General features: G+C 41.0%; 1 protein-coding gene across 1 annotated transcript in view; it reads left to right on the forward strand.

Annotated features, from left to right (window-relative positions):
- Positions 1 to 16,036, forward strand: part of TRPC5 (transient receptor potential cation channel subfamily C member 5) — a 197,966-nt gene that overhangs the window by 57,439 nt on the left and 124,491 nt on the right. The window contains exon 2 of the mRNA XM_077146516.1: positions 1 to 153. This exon is cut by the window's left edge and continues 369 nt beyond it. Within this exon, the coding sequence (XP_077002631.1) occupies positions 1 to 153 (153 nt within the window). The remainder of the gene's footprint in view (positions 154 to 16,036) is intronic.

Below are 16,036 nucleotides of genomic sequence, written 5' to 3' on the forward strand. Positions count from 1 at the left end.
CTCTTTGCCAAAGACCTGCTGGATCAAGCTCGGAGCTCCCGGGAACTGGAGATCATCCTCAACCATCGAGATGACCACAGTGAAGAACTTGACCCTCAAAAGTACCACGATCTGGCCAAGCTGAAGGTGGCAATCAAATACCATCAGAAAGAGGTAAGATGAGCTCTCCTCTGCTATCAGGGAAGCTGATGCCTGCCACAGTTCAGAGCAACAACAAGAGTTAGCATTTTTCTAAAACTTAGACACATTAACAGTCAAATGATTAGATCGGCCTCACAAATAGGCAGGTCCATTCATCCAAAGCACATGCAGTCTCTACTTATTTATGGCTAGATAAGTGGGGGAAAATGCTGATAGTCTGATTCTTTGATAGAAAGCATTCAGTCCTTCATTCAACAAATGCATGTTGAGAGCACTGTGCTAGGTGCTTAGGATATAGAAAACAAGTACTGACCCGGCCTTCATGGAACTTACAAGCTAGTGGTAGGCATTAAGTAAATAATCACATTAATGAATATGTAATTACACACTAAGAGAAGTACTCTGAAGCTACAGGGTTTTATGAGAACACATTAAAAAGGATCCTCCTGGGGGTGCAAGGACAGTTCAGTGGTAGAATTCTTGCCTGCCATGCGAGAGACCCGGGTTCAATTCCCAGCCCACGCACTTCCCAAACAAAGAAAAACCAACCAAATAAAAATTCAACAAATCGTGCTGCAGTAAGGGGATACTCACATGGAAATAAAATGAAATGTGACCCCCACCATACAGCATACAAAAAAAAAAAGGATCCTCCTATAAACTAGGACTATGGGTGACAGTGATCAGGGAAATCTTGCTGTTGGAATAATGGTAATTGCTGACACAACTGAGTCCCTGGCAGCCCTCAGCAAGAAAGCTGAACACAATACTCAGCATACAGTAGGCACTCAATAAATATTAGCTGCTATTTTTATTCATTTTCATTGTTATACACAAGGAGCCCAAAGTAAATGGTCTGACTCTTTGTATTAAAATCACAGGTCTTTTTAGAATATGAATTGCTTCCAGATGACAAAACAATTCATGGAAACAGAATTGTTCAAAAAAAGATACTACAGAATATGACCAAAGTTGCTATTCCTTATCTCACTGGATAGGAGAGGAACTTCATAATTTTAGATCCCAATCTCCCTGAGAATTAACCATTTATTTCAAAAAATCTCACTGCAGTATTTCATCAAATTTTTTATATATTGATCATCTCCAAAAACTAGTTTACTACTTGTCTCTTTCTGCTCATATAATTTTCATTTGACAGTTTGTTATTGCTCATTTGAAAGCCAATGTGTGACTGCTTCATTCTCAGGGGATCTGCTTGGCAAATGACCATGGAATCACCCTTGGGTTCTCATCAACTGCCCTTCAATCCATATTAACCGTCTCATAATTTTTTCCCCTCCAGTTTGAGTCCTTTTTCTTTCCTGAAACTTTGTTCCCTTTGTATCTTATTTTATAATTTTTCTTATTGCTATTAGAGAATATCTCTATGCTACCATATTCTCATGTAACATATTTCTCAGCTATCATTATACAAACCTGAATATCCTAAGGGATTCTATTTCCTTTTGGACTCTGAATCTGTTTCCAGTGTCCATTTGCTGTGCATATTAAAATAGAAGGAATCATTTTTTTTAATGCACAAATCTAAGGGGTGGGGAACACTTTTCTTTCAATAGTGAGCCTATATAATTAGAGTTTCTTTTTTTAAGGACATTATTTTTAATCTATAACACTGGCAAAGTAGCACTTTTTAACTACTCAAATTTACACATATACAGCAGCAGTACAAATGCTACAAAAAGCACCATATTTATACAAAGATCAATGATTCTAGGTTTGGTGATAGTCACTGATCATTGTAAATCAAATCAATGAGAGTCCTAATATTTAATAGACTAAACAGTTTTAGTCAGAGCACATCAAAACTCCAATTCCAGATTTACAGCAGGGATAGTGAGTGACTCTCAACTTCAATGTCAATAATATCATGAAAGATAACATATTTGCATAAAGTCACATAAACCCAACTATGGCCGGAGGTTTAGTCCCATAACCAGAAACTTCAGAATTATTTTTGGATGTATATATTTTACTCCAAATTTTCCAAGATATGTTATCTTAGCAATGGCCATAAACCAATTTTATTTTAATCAGTTTCACTTCAAATTAAGCCACATTGATTAGGAGGGCAGATACATCCTAAGGTTTGCACTACAAAGGCATTTCCTCAGAAATGTAAAACATGATTTATACTCATCAGAGTCTATAAGTCCCTTCTGGATTGTGACTGCATTCGCACTAAAGGACTGCAATCCTTCCTAATCTCTGAATTCCAGTTCTAAAAAAATCTGGGATTCCTTTCAGTCTCAAATGATATATCTCTAAGTATTCTCTCTTCAATCCACATATCTAGTTTAAGATTGAGTATTCTCACCTTCTGAATAAATCAGGAAGTCCTTGTTTGGGGGCAGTTTGTTGTTGTTGTTGTTATTTCAGGTTTAGTGTGTTGGAAAACCAGCACATCAGTAAGAAACAATTCTGTGAACTACCGAGGTTCCAACAGTTAAGGTGCCTCTAAGCACTTCATTCTCATAGTCGTTGAACTGAGGAAGCAGACTCAGTCAAGTCAATAAATCTCCACAATCTAGCCCTTAAACAAGTAAAACACGCATACTGCTTAAGACCACAAGCATAAAAATGGTCACAACCTTGATCATCTATTTTATCTTATTATGCAATACACTTAATCACCAATTTTCTTACTACAAACTCTTCTCATGTAGGATGACATGAAACTATGCAAACCCAATTTAGTGTTGTCACGGTTAGGGACAGGTGTCAACTTGGCGAAGTTGTGGTACCTGTTCATCTGATTGGGCAAGCGCTGGCCTGTCTGTTGCAATGAGGACATTTCATAGGATTAGGTCATGATCACGTCAGCTACATCCACAGCTGATTCCATTTGTAATCAGCCAAAGGGGAGTGTCTTCTGCAATTAGTGATGCTAAATGCAATCATGGGAAGCCTTTTAAGGAGGACTCAGAGGAGACAGGCTGCATTCCTGCTTTGGCTGGTGAGCCTCTCCTGTGGAGTTCGTCCAGGCCATCCATTGGAGTCATCGGCTTCACAGCCTGCCCTGTGGATTTTGGACTCTGCGTTCCTACGGTCACGTGAGACACGTTCATAAATTTTATATTTGCAAGTGTTCCCTGTTGGTTCTGTTTCTCTAGAGAACCCTAACTAATACATCTTGGTACCAGGAGTGGTTCTTAAGGAACAGAATCTTAAAAATGGGTTTTTATGAATGGTTTTCTACTCTGACTGGGCTCAGAGACACTAAGGGCTCTGATTCCCGTAATCAGAATGACACTCCCAATCCATGGACTGAGTTGGCAAAGGAGATAGTCAAAATATCATCATTCGATTCTCCTAATGCTTCGCTTGTACGAAGCCAGACTCTGGGGGATAATGTTTTTGACACCTTTACAGAGTTTTGTAGAAATAAGAGTTATAGAGATGTTGGTTGGTTATTGTTAGATACACTGTCTACATTAAAGGGTGAAAGGGATGGGCTTAAGGCTTCAAACAAGAAGCTTAAGTGCCGTCTGAAAGATGTAGAGGTTTCTATGAGTATCCTGAAGGAAAATTTTATTTCCTGTAGCCGTAGACTTGAGATCTCTGAAAATCAGACTCAGAATCTTATTGTTACAGTAGCAACTTTACAACGTAAACTGAAATCTCAGTCTTGCATGGTGTCTGCCGTTAAAGTGAGGGCATTGATTGGAAAGGAGTGGGACCCTGAAAAATGGGATGGTGACATATGGATTGATAATGATGTTGGGGGTGAGGTTGAAACCCTAGACCATGCTGAGCCTTCTTTAGATAACCCTGTAATAGTCTTCCCTGAGGACATACCCGCCCCACCTCCAGCCTGCCTTGAGGAATTGGCCACCCAACCTCCTCCTGAAGGGATTAGCCCTAAAGTTATTAATCCTGTTTCTCCAGATGAAACTGCAAATGAAAGCCCTGAAGCAAATGGCTTGGAAGATATTTCTAATTCTTTTCATGACCCACCCCCACCACCCCTCATTTCTTCTAGACCTATAACTAGACTAAAGTCCCAACAGGCCCCTAAAGGTGAGGTACAAAGTATCACACATGAGGAGGTACGTTATACTCCAAAAGAACTGTGTGAGTTTTCCAATTTATATAGACAGAAATGAGGGGAATATGTGTGGCAATGGATTTTAAGAGTGTGGGATAATGGTGGGAGGAATATAAGGCTGGATCAGGCTGAATTTATTGATATGGGCCCACTAAGCAGAGATTCTGCATTCAATGTTATAGCTAGAGCAGTTAGAAAAGGTGTTAACAGCTTGTTTGGGTGGTTGGTTGAAACATGGATCAAAAGGTGGCCAACATTACCTGAGGTTGAAATGCCAGAACTGCCCTGGTATAATGTAGATGAGGGGATCCAGAGGCTTAGAGAGATTGGGATGTTAGAGTGGATTTATCATGCAAAGCCTGCTCTTACACCCCAGGAATGTCCAGAGGATGCACCTTTTACCAGAACAGTGAGAAATAAATTTGTGAGACTAGCACCATCATCCCTAAAGAGCTCTGTGGTTGCACTTCTCTGTAGGTCAGATATTACTGTAGGAACTGCTGTCACTGAGCTGGAATCCTTAAACACAATGGGGATGACAGGATCCCGAGTTGGCAGAAGCCAGGTGGCAGCACTTAATCACCAAAGACAGGGTAGACGTGGGTATTATAATAGACAACAAACTCAAAGGAGGCATCAAAATTATATGACACGCAGAGATTTGTGGCATTGGCTAGTAAATCATGGGGTACCTAGAAATACAATAGAAGGGCAGCCTACTAAATTCTTGTTGGAGCTGTATAAACAAAAGAGTTCTAGGTCAAGGGAACAGAAGTCTAACCTGAATTACAAAAACACAGAGTCACGGCCCCTTAACCAATTTCCAGACTTGAAACAGTTTACAGACCCTGAGCCCATTGAATGAAGGGGAGGCCAGGTCCCTATGGGGAAGAAACCTGTTACACTGCCACAAATTTATACTGTTGACCTTCCTCTAAGTCTTCCCCAAGGAGACCGACGGCCTTTTACCAGGGTAACTGTGCATTGGGGAAAAGGAAATGATCAGATATTTTGGGGATTATTAGACACTGGTTCAGAAGTGACATTAATTCCAGAGGACCCAAAACGTCACTCTGGACCACCAGTCAGAGTGGGGGCTTATGGAGGCCAGGTGATCAATGGAGTTTTAGCTCAGGTCCGTCTCACAGTGGGTCCAGTGGGCCCCCGGACCCATCCTGTAGTTATTTCCCCAGTTCCGGAATGTATAATTGGCATAGACATACTGAGCAACTGGCAGAATCCCCACGTTGGTTCTCTAACTCGTGCAGTGAGGGCTATTATGGTGGGAAAGGCCAAGTGGAAGCCACTAGAACTGCCCCTACCAAGCAAAATAGTAAATCAAAAGCAATACCGTATTCCTGGAGGGATTGCAGAAATTACTGCCACTCTTAAGGACTTGAAAGATGCAGGGGTGGTGATTCCCACCACATCCCCATTCAACTCTCCTATTTGGCCTGTGCAGAAAACAGATGGGTCTTGGAGAATGACAGTGGATTATCGTAAACTCAACCAGGTGGTAACTCCAATTGCAGCTGCTGTTCCAGATGTAGTATCATTGCTTGAGCAAATCAATACATCCCCTGGTACCTGGTATGCAGCTATTGATCTGGCAAATGCTTTTTTCTCAATAGCTATTAGTAAGGACCACCAGAAACAGTTTGCTTTCAGCTGGCAAGGTCAGCAATATACTTTCACTGTCCTACCTCAGGGGTATATCAACTCTCCAGCCCTATGTCATAATCTTGTTCGCAGAGACCTTGATCGTTTCTGCCTCCCAGAAGACATCACACTGGTCCATTATATTGATGATATCGTGTTGATTAGACCTAGTGAGCAAGAAGTAGCAACTACTCTAGATTTACTGGTAAGGCATTTGCGTGTCAGAGGATGGGAGATAAATCCAACAAAAATACAGGGGCCTTCCACCTCAGTAAAATTTCTAGGTGTCCAGTGGTGTGGGGCATGTCGAGATATCCCTTCTAATGTGAAGGATAAATTGCTGCATCTGGCCCCTCCCACAACCAAAAAACAGGCACAACGCCTAGTGGGTCCTTTTGGATTTTGGCAACAACATATTCCTCATTTGGGTGTGCTACTCCGGCCCATTTATCGAGTGACCAGAAAAGCTGCTAATTTTGAGTGGGGACCTGAACAAGAGGAGGCTCTGCGACAGGTCCAGGCTGCTGTGCAAGCTGCTCTGCCACTTGGGCCATATGATCCAGCAGATCCAATGGTGCTGGAAGTGTCAGTGGCAAATAGAGATGCTGTCTGGAGCATTTGGCAGGCCCCTATAGGAGAATCACAATGCAGACCCTTAGGATTTTGGAGCAAAGCCTTACCATCTGCTGCAGATAACTACTCTCCTTTTGAGAAACAGCTTTTGGCCTGCTACTGGGCCTTAGTAGAGACTGAACGCTTAACCATGGGCCACCAAGTTACCATGAGACCTGAGTTGCCTATCATGAGTTGGGTGTTGTCTGACCCACCAAGCCATAAAGTTGGGCATGCACAGCAGCACTCTATTGTAAAGTGGAAATGGTATATACGAGATAGAGCCAGAGCAGGTCCTGAAGGCACAAGTAAGTTACATGAAGAAGTGGCACAAATGCCCATGGTTTCCACTCCTGCTGCCACATAACCTTCTCTTTCCCAGACCAGAGCTATGGCCTCTTGGGGAGTTCCTTACAGTGAATTGACTGAGGAAGAGAAAACTTGGGCCTGGTTTACAGATGGCTCAGCACGATATGCAGGTACCACCCGAAAGTGGACAGCTGCAGCATTACAACCCCTTTCTGGGGTGTCCTTGAAGGACAGTGGTGAGGGGCAATCCTCCCAGTGGGCAGAACTTCGAGCAGTGCACCTGGCTGTTCATTTTGCTTGGAAGGAAAACTGGCCAGAGGTGCGTTTGTATACTGACTCATGGGCTGTTGCTAATGGTTTGGCTGGATGGTCAGGGACTTGGAAAGACCATAATTGGAAAATTGGTGACAAAGAGGTCTGGGGAAGAAGTATGTGGATAGACCTTTCTGAGTGGGCTAAAAACATGAAGATATTTGTGTCCCATGTGAATGCACACCAGAGGGTGACTTCAGCAGAGGAAGATTTTAATAATCAAGTGGATAAGATGACCCGTTCTATGGATACCAGTCAGCCTCTTTCCCCAGCAACTCCTGTTATTGCCCAATGGGCTCATGAACAAAGTGGTCATGGTGGTAGGGATGGAGGTTATGCATGGGCTCAGCAACATGGACTTCCACTCACCAAGGCTGACCTGGCTACAGCCACTGCTGAGTGTCCAATCTGCCAGCAGCAGAGACCCACACTCAGCCCCCGATATGGCACCATTCCCCGAGGTGACCAGCCAGCTACATGGTGGCAGGTTGATTACATTGGACCACTCCCTTCATGGAAGGGGCAGCGATTTGTTCTAACTGGAATAGACACATACTCTGGACATGGCTTTGCTTTCCCTGCACGCAATGCTTCTGCCAAAACTACTATCAGTGGGCTTACAGAATGCCTTATCCATCATCATGGTATTCCACATAGCATTGCTTCGAAACAAGGAACACACTTCACAGCAAATGAAGTGCGGGAATGGGCACATGCTCATGGAATTCTCTGGTCTTACCATGTTCCCCATCATCCAGAAGCAGCTGGATTGATAGAACGGTGGAATGGCCTTTTGAAAACTCAATTACGGTGCCAACTAGGTGGCAAAAACTTGAAAGGCTGGGGTAATGTTCTCCAGGAAGCTGTGTATGCTCTGAATCAGCATCCACTGTATGGTGCTGTTTCTCCTATAGCCAGGATCCATGGGTCCAGGAACCAAGGGGTGGAAATGGGTGTGGTGCCACTCACTATTACTCCTAGTGATCCACTAGGAAAATTTTTGCTTCCTGTCCCTGCTACCCTGAGTTCTGCTGGTCTGCAGGTTTTAGTTCCAAAATGGGGTGTGCTTTCTCCAGGAGAAACAACAGTGATACCACTGAACTGGAAGTTAAGATTGCCACCTGGCCACTTTGGGCTACTTATGCCTCTGGATCAACACACCAAGAAGGGGATTACATTATTGTCTGGGGTAATTGACCCTGACTATCAGAAGGAAGTAGGACTGCAACTACATAATGGAGGTAAAGAAGAGTTTTCTTGGAATATAGGAGATCCCCTGGGGCGTCTATTAGTACTACCATGCCCTGTGATTAAAATCAATGGAAAACTGCAACAACACAATCCAGGCAGGACCACTAATGGCTCTGAGACTTCAGGAATGAAGGTTTGGGTCACCCCACCAGGCAAAGAACCACGGCCAGCTGAAGTGCTTGCTGAGGGGAAAGGGAACATGGAATGGGTAGTGGAAGAAGGTAGTGATAAATATGAACTTCGACCACGTGATCAGTTACAGAAACGAGGACTGTAATGCTGTTTTGTTTGTGTTATACTATTTAAGTTGTAAGATATCGAGTTTAAGAATGAATGTTGCCCAAGGATTTGCACGCTATTCTGGAAAGATTTAATGTGTTTCCAGTTATATGCAGGACAGTTGAGTATTGTCAGGTAAAAGAAAAAATGTGTCCTTATTTGTTTTCATTTGGAAATTAAGTATGGTCTAAGGTGATGTATATATATATATATATATATATGTGCCAAGTTGACAAGGGGTGGACTGTCACGGTTAGGGACACGTGTCAACTTGGCCAAGTTGTGGTACCTGTTCATCTGATTGGGCAAGTGCTGGCCTGTCTGTTGCAATGAGGACATTTCATAGGATTAGGTCATGATCACGTCAGCTACATCCACAGCTGATTCCATTTGTAATCAGCCAAAGGGGAGTGTCTTCTGCAATTAGTGATGCTAAATGCAATCATGGGAAACCTTTTAAGGAGGACTCAGAGGAGACAGGCTGCATTCCTGCTTTGGCTGGTGAGCCTCTCCTGTGGAGTTCGTCCAGGCCACCCATTGGAGTCATCGGCTTCACAGCCTGCCCTGTGGATTTTGGACTCTGCGTTCCTACGGTCACGTGAGACACTTTCATAAATTTTATATTTGCAAGTGTTCCCTGTTGGTTCTGTTTCTCTAGAGAACCCTAAATAATACAAGTGTGGACAAAAATCAATGAATGCAGTGATAGAATGTGTGCCTTACATGCAGGAGACCCAAGTTCGATTTCTGGACCATGCACCCAAAAATTTTTTATAAATCAATGAATAAAACCTAACTTTATCCTCCCATTATATCTATAGCAACTAAACTTAGCTTTTCCGTATTAGATAAAATTCTTCAATTTCCTTGGAGGCAAATAGTTTATGCATGCTAACTCATCAAGAACAAGATATATTAATGTCTTAGGTAGGTCACATTACAGGGTTTTGTGGGACCCATTCGGTCTGAGGTTTCCATGTTGGGAGCCCCTAAACAAACAGGAGACATTTTCAAAATGCCAGTTTTTCCAGATGACCTTCAGGCTTTGAAGATGGTTGGTAGAAGATTGGAACAGAATTATCTTCCAGAACCAGAATTATTCAAAAGAGAAACAATCTCTAGATGGAAATAGGACAGTTGCACTCAAAGAGAAGAATTGTCTTCTCTTCCACACTTGATTCCATATATGATTCCAATTCAACCATGAAATTCTCTCCTCAAGTTCCATTAACATCCACTGGTTACCAATAAGTAGCAATCCAGCCTGGAAATTAAGTTCTCTGATTAGGACGGAAATGGAGGGGAGGTATAGAGGTGAGATGTGGGGAGCACATGGCATCTGGGGAAACAAGAATAAGACTAACCATTGCTGCATCTGATCATACATGTAGAGAAGTAGTAAAAGATGAGGCCGGAAAGGTAAGATCAGATTTTAGAGAAGTTCTGCTAAAATAAGAACTTTAGATATGATAACTAACTCATCCATTTTGTTCAGAGCTTACCTGACTTTAAGACTGAAAGTCCTGGGTCTCTGGAACTTTCTCAGTCCTAGAAAAACTGGAACAGTTGGTTATTCAAACTTTAAACTTTATCAAGATGGCCAAGGGAAAACTACTGAAGGAAAATGATGTGATTTAAACAGCACCATAGAAGGATTAATTTAGTGGTTATGGGTAGGATACTCTAGAAGGGAGTAAAAGGAATAAGATAAGGATAAAGGATATGCAGCTCTGTAACTAACTCTTCCACCTTAAGGCATTAGTGGCCAACATTGACTTAATGTTACCACTTCACAGTAAATTTGCATTTTAATAGATACTAAAAAAGTAAATGGTAGGGATTTCATAGATTAACACAATCAGGAAGAGATTTGGGGTTGGTAATTTTAGCATTCTCAACCTCTGCTATGCCCCTGATATAAACATGTAGGCTCTCCAGGACCAGTGCAGCTACCTGCATGGACAGGATCTGGAAGACTCACTTACCACCCCAGGAAGACAGACTCGTGTCTTTTCTGAAATACAGAGTTCCATGTTCCAGTCCTGTAAGTGAGGTGCTGGTAATTACTACCTTTCTTCCAGAGATTTAAAAGAAAGGAACCTGAGTTCTGGTACATAGTAAGGGTTTCTGAGTACTTGTCAAAAGGGGTTCTCTATCACCAGACCATTTAAAAATCTTAATTGTTTCCCATCTAAGGCTTTGTGAATCAAGCCTAACTAACATCTGAATGTAAAACTTGAGAAAATGTGACCAGCAAGACTAATGTAATAGGAGCTTTCTCAGGGATCAACAGGTAAGTTGCTTCCTCAGTCCCCACACTTAGGAACAGGAAACGACAGATATGTTCACTTCTCTACTCTCTGGTGCCATCCCTGTTGATGATACCCTGGTCAATCTTTTAAAGCATGCTGTGGTTCAAACTGTGCAGAAATGAAGAAATACACTGTACAAATGGAAACTTTCTCAACAGGCAGAGGTATGTTGGGGGAGGATTATCAGAAACTGCACAAGGGAAAAGTACCCAAAGATAAACCCATTTGCCCCTTAAGTTTCAGAGACAACTTGTCTCTTAAACCTTGAGCTAACAAGCTGTACTCTACAAAAAAGGAGACCATATTTTTCTCTAAATGATGAACTTAAACCCAGCTGATTTTCAAAAGTGGGAACTTAGGGAGTGACCAACATTAAAACTTTAGAAGATAGATGATTTCAAATTTCAAATAGGTTTCCCCAAGTTTAAGTAAGAAACTATAAGAAATGATCTATACTAACAGAATTTGCTATAATCTAGATGCATGTATATTGACGTGTTTTCAACTATGGATGCCTAGCCCACTTTCCATGAATATTTGTGTTAAACTAAAAAAAAAAAAAAAAAAAAAACCACCTTCTGAGACACTTTCAGCAGTTTTCTAGTGTCTTTAAAATGAAATTGTGGAGGAGAGGTGCCAAGATGGCAGCTTAGCAAGGTTCACGATTTAGTTCATCCTCCAGAACAGCTACTAAATGACCAGGAACAGTACAGAACAGCTCCTGGGACCACGTCAGTGACTGGACACATAAGCATACCCCAGTCTGGACCAGCTGGACCGGCTGCAAGCCGCCCTAGAACCGTGAGTTCCCCAAGCCATGGCAGCTGGTGCCCCTCCCCCACAGGCTGCTTCCCAGAGGGGAAACAAAAGAGACTTTAACAGCAGCAGGGGCTGAGTGCAACCAAACACCAATTGTGAGAATTAATGAACAGATTCTGACAACTAAAAATAGGCCCCCAGCTCAGGTGAACCTGGTCAAAGCGCAGGTCACTCATTTTTGCCCGGATGCCAAGGGGGCAGGGCTGATGGAAAAAGAAAAAGAAAAAGAAAAAGGTTTTTGTGGCTGTGTTTCTACAAAGGCTTAACTGCCTTTGGATACAGTGGCAAGAATTCTCAGAGTGCAACTGCTCCAGGCATAGGCAGAAACGAGCTTGTTTGAGGGCTTGTCTGGAGCCTGTGCCTTCCCCAGGGGAGGGGTAAAGCCCAACTCAGGTGAACTCCCTACCTTAAGGAATTCAGATACCAGGGCTTGGTAACTTGAAGCCATTAAAACCAGCCTACAACCTCTCCTCTGTCTCCACCATGCTCTCAGCAGGGAGAGTCTGCTGAAGTTAAAGGTACCACATCATCTTATGCTGGTGGGACCTGCAGGCAGACAAGTGCCACAATACTGGGCAGGATAAGAAAAACAGAGCACAGAGACTTCACAGGAAAGTATTTCAACCTACTGGGTCTCACCCTCAGGTAAAACCGACACAGGTGACTCTTTCCTCCTGACAGGAGGCCAGTTTGGTCTGGGAAAATCCGGCTGGGGCCTATAATACCTAAGTAGACCCTCCGAAGGGTGGGGGGGGGGGGGGAAGGTACCATACAGACAGGGCAAGAAACAAGAAAACAAAAACTGAAAAATTCTGCTGTTAAACAAAACCTAAGCAAGAGGTCCAGAAAAAGCTGAACTGAATGTCAAAGTACAGACAGACAACAAATTCATCCAGCAAGAAAACCCTAAGTAAAAGTGAAAACAATCTCCAGAATAAACTAATTAAGGTAATTAAATGTCTAGATGCCAGCAACAAATAATGTAACATATTAGGAAAATTGAACATATGGCCCAGTCAAAGGAACAAACCAACAATTCAAATGAGATACAGGAGTTGAAACAATTAATTCAGAATGTTCGAACAGACATGGAAAACCTCATCAAAAATCAAATCAATGAATTGAGGGAGGATATAAAGAAGGCAAGGAATGAACAAAAAGAAGAAATCAAAAATCTGAAAAAACAAATCACAGAACTTACGGGAATGAAAGGCACAGTAGAAGAGATGAAAAAAACAATGGAAACCTACAATGTTAGATGTCGAGAGGCATAAGATAGGATTAGTGAACTGGAGGATGGGCTATCTGAAATCCGACAAGCCCAAGAAAATATAGGGAAAAAAATGGAAAAATATGAGCAGGGACTCAAGAAATTGAATGACAATACGAAGCACATGAATATACATGTTGTGGGTGTCCCGGAAGGAGAAGAGAAGGGAAAAGGGGAGAAAAACTAATGGAGGAAATTATCACTGAAAATTTCCCAACACTCTTAAGAACGACTTAAATTTACACATCCAAGAAGTGTGGCATACCCCAAACAGACGTACTCCAAGACACTTACTAATCAGAATGTCAGAGGTCACAGAGAAAGAGAGAATCTTGAAAACAGCAAGAGAAAAGCAATCCATCACATACAAGGGAAGCCCAATAAGACTATGCACAGATTTCTCAGAGAAACCATGAAGGTGAGAAGACAGTGGGATGATATATTTAAAATACTAAAAGAGTAAAACTGCCAACCAAGAATTCTATACCCAGCAAAACTGTCCTTCAAAAATGAGGGAGAAATTAAAACATTTTCAGACAAAAGATTGCTGAGAGAATTTGTGATCAAGAGACCGGCTCTGCAAGAAATAAAGGGAGCACTAGAGACAGTTAAGAAAAGACAGGAGAGAGAGGTGTGGAGAAGAGTGTAGAAATGAAGACTATGAGTAAAGGTAAAAAGATGGAAAATTAGATATGACATACAAAATCCAAAAGGCCAAATGGTAGAAGAAAGTACTGCCCATACAGTAATAACACTAAATGTTAATGGATTCAAGTCCCCAATCAAAAGACACAGACTGGCAGGATAGATTAAAAAACAGGACCTACCTATATGCTGTCTACAGGAAACACATCTTAGACCAAGGATAAACATAGGTTGAAAGTGAAAGGCTAGGAAAAGACATTTCATGCAAATAGCAATCAGAAAAGAGCAGGAGTAGCTATACTAATATCCAACAAATTAGACTTCAAATGTAAAACAGTTAAAAGAGACAAAGAAGGATACTATGTATTAATAAAAAGAACAATTCAGCAAGAAGACATAACAATCATAAATATTTATGCACTGAACCAGAATGCTCCAAAATACATGCAGCAAACAATGAAAATACTGAAAACAGAAATAGACACATCAACCATAATAGTTGGAGATTTCAATTCACCACTCTCATCAATGGACAGAACATCTAGACAGAGGACCAATAAAGAAACAGAGAATTTGAATAATGAGCTAGACTTAACAGATATTCATAGAACATTACACCCCACAACAGCAGGATAAACCTTTTTCTCAAGTGCTCATGGTTCATTCTCAAGTATAGACCATAAGCTGGGTCACAAACCAAGTCTCAATAAATTTAAAAGATTGAAATCATACAAAACACTTTCTCAGATCATAAAGGAATGAAGTTGGAAATCAATAACAGGCAGACTGCCAGAAAATTCACAAATATGTGGAGGCTCAACAACACACTCTTAAACAACCAGTGGGTCAAGGATGAAATTACAAGAGAAATCAGTAGATAGCTCAAGGCAAGTGAAAATGAAAGCACAACATATCAGAACTTATGGGACACAGAAAAGGCAGTGTTAAGAGGGAAATTTATTGTCCTAAATGCTTATATCAAAAAAGAAGAAAGGGCAAAAATCAAGTAATTAACTGTCCACTTGGAAGAAGTAGAGAAAGAACAGCAAACTAACCCCAAAGCATAATGAAGATTAGAGCAGAAATAAATGAAATTTAGAACATGAAAACAATTGAGAAAATCAATGAAACCAGAAGCTGGTTTTATGAGAAAGTCAATAAGATTGATGGACCCTTAGCAAGACTGACAAAAAGAAGAAGAGAGAAGATGCAAATAAATAAGATCAGAAATGGAAGAGGAGACATAACCACTGATCCCACAGAAAGAAAGGAAGTAATATAGGATACTATGAACAACTTTATGCTAATAAATACAACAATGTAGATAGAATGGACAACTTTCTAGAAAGACATGAACAGCCAACTTTGACTCGAGAAGAAATAGATGACCTCAACAAACCAATCACAAGTAAAGAAATCGAATCAGTCATTAAGAAGTTCCCCAAAAAGAAAAGTCCAGGACCAGATGGCTTCACATGTGAATTCTACCAAACATTCCAGAAATAATTAGTACCAATCTTGCTAAAACTCTTCAAAAAAAATGAAGAGGAGGGAAAGCTACCTAACTCATTCTATGAAGCCAACATCACCCTCATACCAAAGCAAGGTAAAGATATTACAAAAATAAGCTACAGACCAATCTCTCTAATGAACATAGGTGCAAAAATCCTCACCAAAATTCTAGCAAGTCAAATCCAGCAAATATTAAAAGAATTATACATCCTGACCAAGGAGGATTTATCCCAATTTATGCAAGGATGGTTCAACGTAAGAAAATCAATTAATGTAATACACCATATCAACAAATCAAAGCAGAAAAACCACATGATCATCTTGATTGATGCATAAAAGGCATTTGACAAAATACAACATCGTTTTCTGTTGAAAATACTTCAAAGGATAGGAATAGAAGGGAATTTCTCAAAATGATAAAGGGAATATATGAAAAACCCACAGCTAACATCATCCTCAATGGGGAAAAACTGAAAACTTTCTCCCTAAGATCAGGAACAAAACAAGGATGTCCACCATCACCACTGTTATTCAACATTGTATGGAAGTTCCAGCCAAAGCAATTAGACAAGAAAAAGAAATACAAGGCATCCAAATTGGAAAGGAAAAAGTAAAACTCTCACTATTTGCAGATGATATGATACTATATGTCGAAAAATCCACAGCAAAACTACTAGAGCTAATAAATAAGTACAACAAAGTGGCAGGTTACAAGATCAACACTCAAAAATCTGTAGTGTTTCTATACACTAGTAATGAACAATCTGAGGGGGAAATCAAGAAAAGAATTCCACTTTCAATTGTAACCAAAAGAATAAAATATTTAGGAATAAATTTAATTAAAGAGAC

The sequence above is a fragment of the Tamandua tetradactyla genome, chromosome X (assembly GCF_023851605.1).
Source record: "Tamandua tetradactyla isolate mTamTet1 chromosome X, mTamTet1.pri, whole genome shotgun sequence".
Lineage (NCBI taxonomy): Eukaryota > Metazoa > Chordata > Mammalia > Pilosa > Myrmecophagidae > Tamandua > Tamandua tetradactyla.